Below are 17,770 nucleotides of genomic sequence, written 5' to 3' on the forward strand. Positions count from 1 at the left end.
AATTGAGCTCTGAGGTCTGCTAGGAAACTGGGAAGAAAGTTTATATGAGACACACAGATAATTCCATTTGTGCAAGTAGTGCTAATAAAATGTGGCTTCCTTGCACTATTAAATACCCCAAATCTTGCTTCATCTAGATGGCATACTACTTATTCTTCTTCTGCAGGCTGGGGTGCAGTCATGCAGTCATCGTTCACTACAGCCTTAAAATCCTGGCCTCAAGTGATCCTCCTGCCTCAGCCTCCCAAGTAGCTGAGATTACAGGCATGAACAACCAACGCCAGCTAAGATGACATTAAAATCTTTAAATGCATCTAGAAATAAAACGTAGGATTTATGACAAAGGTAACAATGCAGTAATGTGAAGAAAGGATGATAATCTTTTTTCACAAAATGATGTAAATGGTGCTATTCGAATTGCATATCCACACAGGAAAAGAATATCGGGCCCACCGATACCTTACAGCATATACAAAACTAAATTCCAGTCAATTGCAGATCTAAATATAAAATCTAAAACTAACAATCTTAGAAGAAAATATAAAAGAATGCATCAATCACCATGGAGTAGGCAAAGATTTACTAAACAGAACACAAAAAGCATTAGCAACCAAATTTTAAAACTGGAAAAATTGAACTATATTAAAATTCATGCTTGGTGTCAAAAATCACCATTAAGAAAGGGAAATATCAATCAATAGAAAAGGATGATATTCATTACAAATATTATCTAACAAAGGACTTATACCCAGAATATATTTTGGATAAAACTCAAAAATTAATGTGAAAAAGACACACAAGTAGAAAAATGAGCAAAAAGAATCTGAGGAGCCATTTACAAAAGAGGATACAGTATGGCTAATAAGCATACAAAGTGCTCAACTTTACTACTCATCAGTGCAATGCAAATACAACCACAGTGTAATAATTCTACCGCTACAAAAGAATGGCTAAAATAGAAACAATGGGGAAATAGCAAATGTTGTTGAGAATGTGGAGCAACCGCTCTGAAAAAGTGGCAGTATTTATAAAAGTTGAACATCATTATATTCACTGGCCCAGGAATTCTAGTCCTAGATAAATACGCATTTGTTCCAACTAAAGACATGTCTAGAATGTTTAACTACCCTAAGGGTACTATTCCCAAACTGGAAATGACAAAATGGCCAGTAATAGTAGAATTGATTTAAAAAAAAAAAAAAGGGGACATATTTAGGCAATACAATATCAAACAAGGAAGACTATAAAGAACCGTCAGCTATACACGAGGTGGCTGAAACCTACAAAGAGTGAGTGAAAAAAACCTGACACAAAAATAATACATGCACTATGATTCCATTTATATAAAGTCTGTCAGAAGTCTAGGTAATCGTTATTTTTGGGACGTTGGAAGCGGGTACTGGAAGGGGACAGGAGTGGGGGTTCTGGGATACAATGTTCTTTATTTCCTCTAAGTTCCTGTTATATGGGTTTCTCCAGTTTGTGAAAAATTATTCAGATATACCCAAATCAAAAAGTTAAAACTTAAACAAATAAAAATAATAACTGCAATGGATCACTTTATTTAAAACCAAGGAGGTCACAATGAACTCCTGTCTCCCCACCCCCTAACCCCTGCGCACGCAGACGCACAATGAAGTGAAACCTCATTGGCTGGGATCAGTGACGCACTTCTGAAAGCCGCAGCTTAGCACCATCTTTTCCATCTCCTGCTCGTCTGCCTTCCCGCCATCTGGCCTCCACGAGATTCAGCCCGGTGGTGTTAGCCCCCTGGGCTTGATTCCTGAGGCAAACAGTGTCCCTTAAGGTCGGCAACAGCCTCTTCTGGGTTCACTGCAGTCCAACCGGCTCCCTACCCGCCGCCATTATGAACATCCGCAACGCTCGGCCAGACGACCTGATGAATATGCAGCACTGCAACCTCCTTTGCCTTCCTGAGAACTACCAGATGAAATACTATTTATATCATGGCCTTTCCTGGCCCCAGCTTTCTTACATCGCTGAGGATGAGGACGGGAAGATTGTGGGCTATGTCCTAGCCAAAATGGAGGAGGACCCAGATGATGTCCCACATGGCCATATCACCTCACTTGCCGTGAAGCGTTCACACCGGCGCCTCGGCCTGGCCCAGAAGCTGATGGACCAGGCCTCCAGGGCCATGATAGAGAACTTTAATGCCAAATACGTGTCTCTGCATGTCAGGAAGAGTAACCGGGCAGCCTTGCACCTCTATTCTAACACCCTCAACTTTCAGATTAGTGAGGTGGAACCTAAATACTATGCAGATGGGGAAGATGCTTATGCTATGAAGCGGGATCTCTCGCAGATGGCAGATGAGCTGAGACGACAAGTGGACCTGAAGAAGGGCGGGTATGTGGTCCTGAGCTCCAGGGAGAACCAGGAGACCCAGGGCAGCACACTTTGTGGTTCTGAAGAGGCCTGTCAGCAAAAGAACCCGGATACCGAAGAAAGTGGCAGTGACAGCAGAGAACCTAAGGAGTCTGTGGAGAGCACCAACGTCCAAGACAGCTCAGAAGGCTCGGATTCCACCTCCTAGAGCATGCTTAAGGTATTCTGTCTTCCCTGACCTAGTACCTCCCTCTCCTAAATCCCTGCATCCATCCCCCCTTGGCCTGCCCAATTCCATCCTGTCTTATCCCATTCTGGCCCTGCGAGGTTTTACGGTAAAACCCACCTGGTGACCTTAGGGAGAAGTTAGAGTGAGTTGAGGGAGACTCATTGCACGCTGTTGAAAGTGAAATACGATACCAACTCATGCTGAAAGTAGATTAATTTCAATGAAGAAACAAGCATTTATCCCGCTTTCTGGGCATGAGTTGTATTTCAGGGTAATCACGTAGTTGATGGAAGGCATTTTTTTCTTTATGGAATTCCAGTTAGTAATAATGATAGAAATATAAAATCATCATTTTGCAACTCTTGATGAAATAATGGACCCAGCCAAGAGTCATCAGTGGCTAATAGCGTTAGATAAAAGTTGGAGCACTTTGTAGTGATGGATCAGACTGACAATACTTGAACTCAGTGTAGTCCGTCTTCACTAAATGTGGAGACAAATACTTGTCTCCCTGATGCAACAGGAAGTGCACAGTACTACCTATGAAATATTCTTTCCAAAAGAAAATTATGAGATCTAACTACCATTTTACAGAAAATAGAGGGACTTGTTAAACTATACCATGATGCAAACCGTCAAATCCAGAATTAGAGGTTTTTACAAAACAAATGACCTGGTTTCTTCAACAAATAAATGGCACTGAAAAAAAAAAAAAGGATGAAGCATTTTCTATTAAACTTTACAGATACGTTAACTAAACTCAACTGTTATGGACATTGTTTGGATACTGATTCAAACAAACCATGTATAAGACATTTTTGAGATAATCAGGCAAAATTTGAACAGGGATTGTATTCTAGTAAGGAATTATTAATAATTTTATTAGAGGAGCTAAATGGTATTGTATTATTATGTTTAGAAAGTCCTTATCTGTTAGAGATACATACAGAAATAATTATAGCTGAAAGACTAGGATGCCTTGGATTTCCTTTAAAATAGTCTAGCAAAAAAGAACAAGATTGGAAGAGGGAAAATGAAATAAGAATGGCAGTTATTGTTGGGTTGGGAAATGGGTACTTAGGGGCTTCCTTGTGCCATTTACCCTTTTGAATGTGTGGAAATTAACATGAAAAGTTAAAGAGCCAAAACTTTTTTTTTTTGAGACAGAGTCTCCCTCTGTCGCCCAGGCCGGAGTGCAGTGGTGCGATCTCGGCTCACTGCAACCTCTGCCTCCTGGGTTCAAGCGATTCTCCTGGCTCAGCCTCCCAAGTAGCTGGGACTCCAGGAGCCCGCCACCTCGCCCGGCTAATTTTTTTTTTGAGATGGAGTCTCGCTCTGTCATCCAGGCTGGAGTGCAGTGGCGCTATCTTGGCTCACTGCAAGCTCCGCCTCCCGGGTTCACACTATTCTCCTGCCTCAGCCTCTGGTGTAGCTGGGACTACAGGCACCCGCCACCAAGCCCGGCTAATTGTTTGTATTTTTAGTAGAGACGGGGTTTCACTGTGTCTTAGCCAGAATGGTCTCGATCTCCTGACCTCGTGATCCACCCACCTTGGCCTCCCAAAGTGCTGGGAATACAGGCATGAGCCACCGCGCCCAGCCTAATTTTTGTATTTTTAGTAGAGACGGGGTTTCAGCATATTGGCCAGGCTGGTCTCGAACTCCTGCACTTGTGATCTCCCCGCCTCAGCCTCCCAAAGTGCTGCGATTACAGACGTGAGCCACCGCGCCCAGCTCTTGTACTTCTTAATACACACTTATGCTAATACTAAAAAACCACTGAAACTTAAGTTTTAAAGGATTGGTGTGTTAGAAACAACTTAATTGTAGTAATATAATACTACAGTATTTCTTCCAGCAAAGAACTTTGTATCACCTTAGGAGTTTCTAGGGTCAGTGAGCTATTGGCAGTTTACAGGCTTTAACATCTTAATCTAGTCACCTTACCCTTACATAGTGTGAAAGGCAGCAACTTTCTCATGGTAAAATCTCGTCATAAATAGTGTATTCTGTATATAATTTCAATGCGTGCTATTTGATTAGTCATTCATAAAAATATTTATTTGTCAGGCATTAGGCTTGGCGCTGAGTATACAGCAGTGATCAGAACAGACTGACGTTTATATAGCATGTAAGAATAAATGGACTTTTTTTTGCATTTTAATGGCAAAACCCAAACTATAGCACACTAATCCCATTTTATTTTCATTCAGTTACAGTTCAATAGGTTATAAAAATTTAGATACAGTAAGTCTTTGGTAATTAGAAAGAATCTGTCCTCAGAGGAGGTTTTGCATTTGACTTTTAATAACCTGAAAGTTTCACAATGACTGATTCATTTGTTCTAATGCTAAAATAAAGGCAGCAGAACAGTCTAAAAGAAAAGATGAAATTAAACAAAACTTGATGCCTTGAGAAAGCGTTGTCAAATTTACACCTGGCTTGTTAACCCTGGAGGGTTCTATCAAGACTCTTTGAATCAACAAACCGTTTTAAAAAAATTTCAACTTTCAAATTCCTTCATAGGACTTACACAGTATTGATCTCATCTTTGTAGTTACTTGCTTCTCTTCAGTGTTAAACTCTAGCTGAGAACAGAGCTAATCAGAGGTGGTTTTAAAACCATGTATGTATATACATATTTTATATATATAAAGCCATATATATAAAACCATATATATATGTATTATGTACACACATACACCTATAAAACTTTGATGAATTCAAAAGCACTTAACATCTGCTATGAGGAACAAAAATTATTGCCACTCTAGTAAAGGAAGAGAAAAATAATAAATAAAAAAATTCATTGTTGTGTCACAGTTATAAATTTCAGCATACAAATTCAAGAATAATTGAACTGTTTCTTTATGATACTGTAATTGAACTTTATTTCTAAGTTGAAGGAAATGTTTCCTGGACTGAACTTCACCCTCTTTCTGAGTTGTTATCTGCTGAGACATATTCAGTGGCCGCATCCAATCTTTGATCTTCAGGATTCACTTCTGGGTCTTTTCCAGCCAGAGGCCTCTTACCATTTTGGTAGCAAGGGTGTATGAGTATTAGTCTGCACAGGCTAACTGGTCTAAAAATTAACTTCCAAGTCTCAATAACTTAACCCAGTAAAAGCTTATTTGTCACATCATAGTACAATGTGGGTCATCAGTGTGATGGCGATGTGGAGTGGAGGGAAAAGATGGACCCTACTCCATGGAATCATTCAGGGATCCATTTAGAACAGGGATTCTTAATTTTCTGTAGCTCCCTTTGGTAATCTGGTGAAGCAGAAAAATGTTTTTAAAAGATGTAAAAATTACATCAAATTACAAAGGAAAACAATTATTGATATACAGTTATCAAACTTTTTAAAATATTTTTGTTGTAATATATGTGGTTTTTGTTGGCATATTGAATAGCCTAGTAACTATTATTTCAAAGTAAATTTTAGTATAAATGATATTTAAGATATCTTAAGTATAATGTGATATGAAAATACCTATGATTTTTATTGGTGACAAAGTCTCAAGTATTGCTAATACTACTGTGCATTGATTCCTATGTTCATAATTTAAAGAATTGCCAGACTTCAGTTAGAAGTTGATGCAAATTACAGAGTTGTTTTTGTTCCATATCCAAGGTCATGGTTCTCCTACATTTTATTAAATAGATCCCAGGTTAAGAACTCCTAATTCAATGACTCTTGTCATTTTTCTAGAATCATAAGACCTTCAACTGGTTCATATACATTCAACTAGCAGATGAGAGAAGAGAATGTATATAGTGGTTCATAAAGGTTTTAAAAGTCAAGTCTTACCCAACTAACTGCAGGGGAGGCTATGATATTTAGTTTAGCTTTGTGCTCAGGAAAGAAAAGGAGTTCAGTAACAACACAGCATAGTATCTGCCACAATAGGAAACATCCTAGTGGTGCTCTGGACTATGCAAAGTTTTGCTTTCATGCCTGGTTAGGGGCATGGGATCATACAGCTGCTCTCACTCCATGACATGGCCCAGGGAACTCTGTTAGGCTGTCTGAGGTTGTCTACATAAACGCCTGACATATATTTCTTCTGCTGTTTCACAAACGGGCATGGAAAACGATGGGATTCTGTTACCTTGCTGCCATTATGCCTCTAATTAAAACCTGGAACAAATGACCCCTCTCCTCTGAATTCCCCCAAACTGTGTAAATCTTCACTTCCATCCCATTTCATGGGGATTCACCAGCACATAGGTCTAGCTCTCTGAATGGGGAAGGGCTACAGTGAAGAAAGAAAGAGCAGGAAAAACATTTAAAAGGCTCATACTGCAAAAGTACTATCCTTCTATAATTGCGGTGCTCCCTCCTGTGGAGCTGGAGTTCAAATACCTGTAGAAAAATGTCCTAAAAAATATTTTTCATTTTCTCTCTCTGTACTTTTGGATTTGGGAACAGAGACAGAGTTAGAAGTGGTGCTGAGCAGAACAGTTGGTGAAGAACTGGTTGATTTCATCTGAAAAATGGTAACAAAAATTACTCTTAACCCTATGAAAAGGCACTGTTTTGCAGGTATTAATTCTAAGCACTGTTAATGATGTGTTTCATTTATTCCTCATAATAATCCTGTGAGGTAGGTACTATTACTCCCTTTTGTGGTTAAGGAAATCATATCACAAAGAGGGCTGTATGTTACACAAAGATAGTGGAAAACAAGGATGCAAACTCAGGTGGTCAGACTCCATGATTGAGAGGATTAAATGAGTCAATCTGTGTAAATTGCTAAGCACAACTCACACACAGTAAAATAGTCCATAAATTTTAGCTCTTAACATAATCGATAGTAAGAGTAACTTTTCAGGTTCTCCTCTTCTCCACGGTAATCAAATAATAAAATGTTGTGTATGAGCAGCAACAGTTTGCAATCTTGGAAGGGAAATGCATCTTAATGATTAAAATAGCTTTCACTGACAAGCTAAATGTCAAAGCATTCAACTGAATCAACGCTGGTCAATGGCAGAGTTTCTAGGGAGCCATAGCAATGAAGACAGGTCAGTTCAAAACATGCTGGTTGAGGCAGGAATGTCATCAAACTGCTGTTTGTCTCTTGACAAGAAATATGTGGTTGATGATTAATAACAAAAATGAAAAAAATGCAAAATCTTAGCGTTTTCAATTGAGCTGACAACATTGAGTTAAGTAAGGTTACTTCAGTGACTCTCCCTTTCTGGTTTATTGTTTGTGTTGCTAAACTGTCATTTTAACAAAAAGTAGTTAAATGTTCACATGAGCATTCACTGAAATAGACTGTTCTTAATTTTATCAGACAACTAATTATAACTGTAATGATATAATGAAATATGGAAGAAACCTACAGACTGACAGGTCTGGTAAATTCCTAGTATAACCTTACCCCAGATATGCCAAAAACCATAGATTTCAAATGCAACTGCACTCTATGAAGATAAAGAGGGGTTTGGGAAGAGATAAAATATTGTTTTGAAATACTAATCAGATAGATGCCATTTGTTGAATTATTTATAATCTCTAACAATGTCACCTTTCAATCAGTGTATGATGACTGAAATGTAGGATGTAGGATGACTGAAATACTAACTTTTTCAGAAGTAACTGATAAAAGCAGAGGTTTTTCCTAAATTTTGTACTCTCTGCTCTAGTATATGAAATCTAATGAGCTTTATGGTACAGGAGGTTAGATAGAATATTTAAAATTCTTTGAATGGGCAATGATTCAAAGAGCCAGCATAAAAGCCTTTCTGAAAATACTCTACAATGCCATTTCTATAGATAAATATCGTTAGAAAATTATAGGATTTTTTTTTAAAGTAAAGCCATAATATTTTCTTTCATGTTTATAACACCATATCGACAAATAGCATGTATTTGTCAGGCTTCCCTAGCCCACCTTTAAGAAAACCTGATAATGTAAAACTTTGAACTTAATAAGCTAAGACATTGAGGACTTGGGCTGGGCACAGTGGCTCATGCCTGTAATCCCAGCACTTTTGGAGGCCAAGGTGAGAGCATTACCTGAGGCCAGGAGTTCAAGACCAGCCTTGAAAATATAGCAAGACCTGATCTGTACAAAAACTGAAAAAAATTAGCCAGCATGGTGGTGTATGGTGGTGAGTGCTTGTAGTCCTAGCTACTCAGGAGGCTGAGGCTGGTGGATCACTTGTGCCCAGGAGTTTGAGGCTCCTGTGAGCCATGATTGTACCACTGTGCTCCAGTCTGGGTGACTGAGCAAGACCCTGTCTCAAAAAAAGGACTATAACACTAACATTTTAAAGGGAATCTTTATGAAAAATACCTATACTCTTAAACAACAAAATATCCTATAGCCTTTATTACAGTGTTACTTGACTTCTTCAGTTTAATTTCTTAAAATTTTCAAGCAGTATTTACTGAGATAACTAAAACAGCTATATAATGTTTTTATATAACTTCTTTTGCATGCCTGTATTAAAACGAAAAAGGCAATGATGATAGTCTTTCTGGCCTATTCCTCCATATCTTGTATCTCTTTTGTTATAACAAATACACTTTAAAAAATAAGATTTTACATAATATTACCTCTTGCAACTGGCTTCACTTGTTATTCTGGCAACAGAATTTTCTATAACAATGCTTCTGTACAAAAATGCTTTTTAACTGCTCTGTGCATAATAGTCAACCTCAATCTCATTTACTTCTATGCATATGATAGATGGGAAGGTACTCAGTAAATCTTTATTGAATGAATGAATGAATGAATGGATCTCTCAAATTATCCATATAATAATTTTTTTAAAGGAGAGAAAAATAATGTATGTATGATACTACTTCCTTTTACCTGATGTAATTAGGGTACTTTAATTTGTGAATAAAGAAACATAATGGTTATTTTGGTTTCCTGTCCAGGTCTCACAGAAAGAAAATATGACTTATAGAGTAGGACACATTGCATCTAACTTATCAAGAGCTAAAAAGGCCTTTCATTTCTTTAGAATTGGAATAAATTTGCTTTGGAGTGGAGTAGGATGGGATAGAATTTAAAGATGACAAGCAAAATTATCTCAGTTTCTTTATTTTAAAATAGGTTCTTTGGTGGTAAATCCCAGTTTTTTGGTGTTCTTTCCGTCCCTTTCTCTTGGCAGAAACATCCTGTAGATGTCAGGAAAGGTTCATGTGTTCTTACGGCAGGGAGGAGAGAGAGCCCCAGATCTGTGTGTGGCCTTTGTGCAGTCATCTGAATTCTCGCTGACTTCCATGGAGATACATCTAGTCCAAACTAGTTACTGAGTTTCTTTATCTGCTACTTCAGTCTGTCATTAACTAAACCAGTATTCTTTCAGACTTGTCAGAGCTTATAGCTCTCCCTTTCTCATTTGTTTTCTTCTAATTTTTCAACAGCATTGCAGGTCCTCATGTCTCAACCACATCTACCCTGTGAACCCTGGCTTAGTCTGTCTGCTCTGCAGCATCTGCTGTGGGGATCATCTCACAGTGACCAAAATGGCTTCTTACTCTCAACTCTAAACAACCACCTTTCACGTATCCTGCTGGGATCATGAAGGAATACCTGGACACAAGAGCTGCTGCACAACAGCCAACGAAGTTTGAGACCTGCCATTACAGAACCTTTCTTGGCCTACTCACACCGTGCTGCCGTTTTATTCTGTTTGTAGTAGTCCTCTGTTGGGTGTGGTTATCCTGCAAGTTTTTCTCCTTTTAGAATGATGAACAGGAAGCAGGGCAAACTCTTAAAGCTTTCCAGCTTTCAGTTTTTTGTTTTCGTTTTTTTTTTTTTTTTTTTTAACCATTATTTACCTGGGTTTTCATCCATATTTTTTTGCCATTATTTTACCTGAGTTTTTTCATCCTTGAGGAGGTGAGGTAGTCAGGACCATGAAGTCAGACCTTATGCCCCTTTCCTCCTCTTTCCTGGAAGAAGTATTCTGTTTCTTTTTCCTTTTTTTGAGGAGGGCATCACCTTCCCAGTGGGAAAAGGTGTTAAGTTAGGGGCTTCTACTGTACAATCAGAACTTGGAGATTTTAAGAGAAGGACAAATGGTAATTAAATTGGAATCTCTAATATGCTTGTTCGTGTTAGTTTTTTTGGGATGATGTCACTTGGCATTTATTGAGTACCTGCAGTGTTCACACACAATGCCAGGGCCTTCATTAGTAATATATTTAACCCTTTAACCCTCTCAGCAACCCTGTAAAGTAGGTATTATTATCCCTGTTTTACATATGAGGGAACTGAAGCTCAGAGAAGTGAATTAAATATCCAGGATCTGAACCCAATTCTGTTTGATTTCAAAGCCAAAGTTCTTTCTACTTTCCTGTTCCTACTCTTTGAATTTTATTTATAAATGTGTTAAAATTTTAGCAGAAATGGAGAATCTGCTGTTTAAAAATGTGTTTGCTTAATACATGCCTACTGTATGTCAATTGTGAATATATAACCTACAATTATAATCTACTTTTATTATTTTTCTCTAGTAAAAATAAGTGAAGACAAAGTACTTTGACCTCTGCAATAAAAGTCACCAGATAAATCCAGAGTTATCATTACTTAATGTTGTTTTTATGTTCACTGAATGTGAATTACCAAAGTATATAACATTTTTCATGTTTAAACTTTTATGAAAACTGTTGTGTATGGATTTAAGTCAAAGCCTGGACTTTATCTGGTGACAAGAGGTAAGTCTTTTCTGTGTAATCATCATTAGCCCTGCTAAGCACTTCTTACAGATCTCCCCCACTGCACTCTAAGAATGTCTACCTAATGGTAAATGATTGCCTGAGGCAGATATAAAAGTTTTTCCCTACATGAAAGGATTTACTATTTCTTGTGCTAATACAGTATGATACAGTCTATCTTTCCATCTTTTCCTTTTTCTTTTTAATTTTCTATCTCCATGCTAAATTATTTTATTCTTTCCTCTCAACCATGTGTTTATCTCTTTATTTTTAAATATTACAACCTTCTAACATCTGTCTCCAGGGCAGCATAATCTTACTGATGAAATATTCCATGTTTTCCTTGAGCTTTTGTCAATATGTCTTTGTGTTAACAGCTTAGCAGATGGAGAAACAGAAGGAGCAGCCTCAGCTTACCTGAATGATTTTTCTCCAGCACCAGGCACATTGACTTGCTGTCTCTAGTAACTTGATAAGAGTTGGAGCAATTGGCAAATGAGAAATGATATATGACTTCTGCAGTGTTATTTACTAAAATAATTGGCTGCATTTCTTTGTTATCATTATATCTTCTTTCCCAGTCTCGTACCAGGAGAAAGCAGAATTATAGCACTGTCTGGTTTGGGCTATCCCTGTTTAGATAATAAAAATAAAATAAACAATAATACTAACATTGCTTTGGGCATAGATTAGCATGTTCATGATGGTTCCAGGATAGTAGTAGTGATTTAGCAGCAGCAGTGGCTTTTTGAAACATAAATTGTGGGAGCGTGTGGCACCATTTTTTTCGTAATAGCATTGTTCTTTTTACACAGGAAAAGAGTTTTTTTTTTTTTTTATTCTGAATGGACTGACTACTTTTTACTGAAGCACAGTCCTAGAGAGAGCAAAGCAAGGCTTTGAAGCAAGGAGGGAAGATAGTAATGGTGTGAATACCCTGGTACTAGCTATATTTTATTCACTTGCAGCTTTAAATAAACTGGATGTGCTCAAGTCTGCTAGCAAATTATTTAAAGATAATGATCAGGACGCTAAGTTTTCTTTGGTTAAAAGAAGAAAACTTGTGAATGAAGCCTGTGAGTTCCTAGTTAGAGTCTGTGTGGGTTTCCCTTTGGAGATAAGAGCAAGAGGCAAGAGATGACCATCTGAAATAAAAATAATGGGGTGTGTGGATATATGGGAGAAATGGGGACTAGTAGTGGGAATTAGTCCAAAGCCAGGAAAATTTAGAATGGATCCGGACTGAAACACTGGAAGGAAAGTTTTCTTTATTTTTTATGTGCAGCTAAGTCATTTGGGTATTATGTTAAAAATGCAGACTCTTTTTCAGTATGTCTGGTGGGGCCTGAGTATCTGCATTTCTAACTAGTTCCTACATTGCTCATGTTGCTGGTCCGGGAACCACACTTTGACTAGTAAGGGTCTTAAAGCTCATCTCCAACTCTTAGACTGGGGTCCAAAACACCTGTGACTATCCATTAGGTCATTTTATAATGGATTAGACCCTAAATAATTCAGATTCCCCATCTTAAATACACATTTACATAAATCCTGTTTGTCTTTGAGATTGTGTCTTGATGGCCTAATAATTTCAATAAAAAGTTCATTAAAAATCTGTACAACAAAAAAGTGTGTGTGTGTGTGTGTATATATATATATATATATATATATATATATATATATAAAATGTATCGATAGTCAACATTTTATCTGTTAGGATGCTTTGATATAACAATTTTGCCTCATTGGCTTCTAGGCAAGTGAATGGTGTATGAGATTTTTAAAAATTTCACTTCTAACTCTCACTCAATTTATTGTGTTCATTGCTTGGTAAATTAGCTCAGACACAAATTGTTTTCCATGCTGACATTTGACAGGATTTGAAAAAGACTACTGAGTCTTTTTTTTTTTAATTTTAAGGAGTAGCAGACCTATGTGTGGGTTCAGGTGGTCTAATAGAGATTTTCCATCCAGGGATAAGAATTTCTAGCCCATTGTTTCTCAAAGTATAGTTCATATGCTTATTTATTCAGAATCACCTGGGTGCTATGTTAAAAATGCAGTTTCTTTGTCTCTGGCTCAGACTTACAAAATCAGTCCTGTATTTTTAACAACCCTGCAGGTGATTGTTTTGCACACTGTCATCTGAAAATCACTGATCAGTACAAGGCATTGAATTCTTCATAAAGGTAATAATGAAGGGAGCTTTTTTCCATGGTAATACTCTCCAGACAAATTAATTCATCAAAAGAAGCAAATAATTCAGAGCAGATATAACAAATTTTTATTATAAAACATGGGAAAGGGTGAGGTGGTATATGGTAACCGTTCACTTTCTGTAAACTTAAAACTGTTCTAAAAATAATTTATAAATTAAAAATATTTTTAAATTACATAAATGTGAATATTTGACACACATTTTTCCATAAGTATTTTACAGAAATGTGAGATCATGTGTGTTATTTTTTGGGCTTTTTTGGTCATTACTTTCCTCCTCATCCTTTCTTTTCAAGCAAACCATAGCTACAACTTGGCAATGGCGGTATACAGCAAAAGCCTGAAGGATGAGAACATTCACAAATGACACCATGAAATTTGTCCCCATTTGTTTCCGGAACAGAAATCTCAAATACTGCAGTGTCTTATTAGGAACCAGACACCTAGCATGTCTAGAACCACATGTCCTTCCATGCATGTCATTAGCTTCTCATATCCCATCACCATCTGGGCATCTTGAGTTAGAACTTTTAAGAACACAGTACCCAGCCAAAATCCAATGAAACAGACTAAGTGACTTATCAAGATCCTTTTTCATATTAATACTTTTTCCTAGACATGAATGCTTCTTTTGAAATCTTGAAAGACACAGATCATTTCCTTGAGGTGCACTTGAAGGGTTATTTAAACACCATGTTTCCTTATTAGGGCATGGGAATTACATTTTGTGAAGTTCTGGGGAAAAAAAATCTTTTCATTTTAAATCATACATATATTGCTTTCCTAACCAAAATTAAGATAGATTTCACATCTTTGGAATATTGTCATCACCTCAACTGCATTTTATGGAAGCTTACCTAGAGAACACAGTCTTTAGCAAGTTGAGCGATTTTCACAAGTGGTGGTTCAATAGAGTGAGAAATCACAGAGTGAGGAGTCTAACAGCTGAAATTTTAGTCCTAGTTTGGCTTATTACCACCTGGATGTCCTCTGGCACATCAGTTTTCTCATTTACAAAATAGAGATAAAAACTTTTGTGCTTTTAGGGTTATTGTGTAATGAGTTAGTGTAAAAAACAACTGCATTGTAATTTGTAAAAAGAAAAATGTTACTGTGAACATGTTTACTTTTTAGACATTTTTACCCCTCAATTTAAACTGGTATAGAGTAACAGTGATCTTTTTTTGTTTCCTCTGTAATGGTCCAGGAAAGAACCAGTGTTTCAGAGAATTTATCATCAAACGATAACTGTGTCAAGCAATGACAAATATATGCATGTATGTGGATATTTTAAGGGATAAAATACGGAGAAGGTGAATTCCTGTAAATATAGCAGGCCAACTTTCTATACATTCATTTAAAAAGAAAAGACTCAATAAAAGTTATCTTTTACTCTCTATGACCTAAGCATTCATATGTAATATATTTTTCATGTAAAGCAAACTGTACTTAATCTCCTATTTACATGGTTTTGAATAAAAGAAATTCACACACACACACATACAGTGACCAAAATTTTTACATATTCAAAAACTAGTAAACTGGCCGGGTCTGGCACCTCATGCCTGTAATCCCAACTAATCAGGAGGTGATGTGGGAGGATCCCTTGAGGCCAGGTGTTTGAGATCAGCTGGGGCAGCTAAGCAAGACCCCAACTCTTTTTTGTTTTATGAGATGGAGTCTCGCTCTGCCACACCCAGGCTGGAGTCCAGTGGCACAGTCTCGGCTCACTGCAACCTCCACCTCCCAGGTTAATTCTCCTGCCTCAACCTCCCTAGTAGCTGGATAGCTGGAACTACAGGCGTGTGCCACGACGCCTGGCTAATTTTTGTATTTTTAGTAGAGATGGGGTTTCACCACGTTGGTCAGGCTGGTCTGAAACTCCCAACCTCAGGTGATCTACCCGCTTTGGCATCCCAAAGTGCTGGGATTACAGGCATGAGCCACCGTGCCCAGCCAAGACCCCCAACTCTTAAATAAATAAAACATTAGTAAACCATGATAATACATTAGGGCAAGCATCTGGCTGGTTTTTCATTACCAGAACTCTAAAGAGTGTTAAGTCTCATAGTCTGGCTTTTATTCCTGAAAGCTGGTACACAAGTTAAAAGTTTGACTGTTTGTTAAATAACAAATCTTATAAAGAATTGTGAAAAATCATGTACTCTCTTGTATAAGGAGGCTTTTAGGAAACAAATATTTCTAATTGCTCCTTTGGCAATCAAGACATTTTTGCATCCTGGGACAGTGTCGCTTAGTAAGATTCCCAGTGGGTGAGAGGTAGATCTCTTTTGTAAAGTGGCAGATGGATTAATGTGAAAGAAAGGTGAGAAAGAGGCAGCCCCATAGAACTGCTCTTAGGCAAATCACTTTAGAAAGGCATACATATGGAACTTGAGAATGCAGAATTTGAGTTCCTTAAAATTACTTAGGTCTGTGTAGTCCTTGAAAGGCAATAATCAAATATATATTTTTTCAACATTTAATACATGTTCTTTAATTTTGTTATCTTCCTTATAATTGTTGGGGGTGGGGTAGATTAAGCTTATATCCAGTAGGTATTTAAGCTGAAACGTCACAGCTTTTGTGTGCCTAATTAGCATCATTGCCTCAACTGCATTGAGTTAATAGGTGGTAGCATCACAGAGGTTAAACTCATTCACTTTAGGGTATACCTAGAGTTACACCCTAAGGTACCTGCTTTGGAAATGTTGAAATATGTAATTGCGTATACCTTCCTTTATAAAGATAGCAACCCTATCAAAACTAAATCCTTGGCAGGCTAATAGGAGTGTCATGAAATAACCTGAAATTGTCATTGGTCAGCAGATGATAGAAATCTGAATTCAGAGTTAGAAAACTGGTTTAGGAGTGACAGTGTATGAAGGAGAAAATTGTCAGCTATTAGAAAGTCAAAGATGCTATTTTTATAAAAGCAAGGTGAAAAAAAACTATGACAGTTGTATTGGATCCTTTGTTTTCTTTGTTCAAGAAAAAACGTATTTTTAATTACTGACTTGAATTTTATTTTCATAATGTAAAGTAGTTTTTATAATAATTGGGTACCCTGAATAATTAAAACAGACTGTATTTATAGATTAAATTTTTGCATGCTGTACAATTCTTATTAAAAGACATTTGGGTCAGTTTTGCTAAAAAACAGAAGTTCCTGTCTTTAATGAGGAAAAAGCATAATAGTGGCTTAAATTAGAATGTAAAGCTTTTGGAATCACCCCGTAATTCATGGCTTATCCCTGAGAATTCAAAGCTTTATAAATTATAAATCTTTTCCAGGACACCATACACACTGTCTTAAGTCAAATAGTGCTGGGCTAAGCCAAAGTCGTAAATGAATTCTTCACTCATCCCTGGTGCCCAGTATTATTTTTTTCTAGCTTACATTATACACCCTGGCCAAAACTAGAATTCCTTCAAAATAAGCCACACTGCCATATCACCTTTTCACTTCCTTTTCTCTTTCTGCTACTTCTTCCCACAGTTAAATCTATCAGTCAATGAAACCTACATTATAGCTGGTAATAAGCAACTTTTATAAATTATTAATAACTGGCAGACTTGCTCCTATAAATAATATTTAAATTTAATTCAAATAAACCTCCAATTGGTTGATTAAGCCTACCTAACCAATACCATTCTTACTCTACCTGTTTCAAGATCTAAACTGGGACTCCATGGGGTGTCCTGCCATCTTGAGCCACAGTTTTCAAAAGAAAGGAAGGAGGTGTTTCCTGTCTATAAGCAAGTGCAGGAATTAAGGTGCTAAGTAAGCGAGCATTGTTGTATTTGAACCCCTGAAACTTTCTTTTCTGCATCTTTCTTCCACCTTCTTGTTTCTTCTATATCTTCAGCAATTCTAAAGTCTCAATTTCCACATCCACAAAATAGGAATAGGAATAAGTTTGCTTTAAGGACCTGTAGAGTTGTTGCAAGGGTAAAATAAGGAAATTCACAGAAATAAACTGATAACCAGAAAATATTAAGGATACCAAAATATTGTTTCAGCTACTTCCTTTTTAGTTGTTGAGTAAACATTTTAATAAGTCTAATCATTCCAATACGTGTTTTTATGTTTGAATATTATTTTTGGCAGAAAGATGACTAAGTGATCATTGACTGTTTTTGTCTTTCCAGTTTTTTCTCCATTGTCTAACTTGTCTCTGAATGTGCCCAGGCAATAGCAGGTGCTCAAGTAAAAGCACGAATGAATGAAAATGAATGGTTCACAGATGAGGAATAATTGAGCCAATAAAAATTATAATGAATCTCAT

At 37.1% G+C, this 17,770-nt stretch overlaps 1 protein-coding gene across 1 annotated transcript; it reads left to right on the top strand.

The window, feature by feature from the left end:
- The first annotated feature begins 1,687 nt into the window (after window positions 1–1,687).
- NAA11 (N(alpha)-acetyltransferase 11, NatA catalytic subunit) lies at window positions 1,688–10,085 on the top strand. Its single transcript, XM_025386276.1, has 2 exons — window positions 1,688–2,569; window positions 9,969–10,085. Exon 1 carries the CDS (start codon window positions 1,868–1,870, stop codon window positions 2,555–2,557), a length of 690 nt encoding a protein of 229 aa, XP_025242061.1. The 5' UTR covers window positions 1,688–1,867; the 3' UTR covers window positions 2,558–2,569; window positions 9,969–10,085.
- The last annotated feature ends 7,685 nt before the right edge of the window (window positions 10,086–17,770 follow it).

Source organism: Theropithecus gelada, chromosome 5 (assembly GCF_003255815.1).
Source record: "Theropithecus gelada isolate Dixy chromosome 5, Tgel_1.0, whole genome shotgun sequence".
NCBI classification, from domain to species: Eukaryota; Metazoa; Chordata; class Mammalia; order Primates; family Cercopithecidae; genus Theropithecus; species Theropithecus gelada.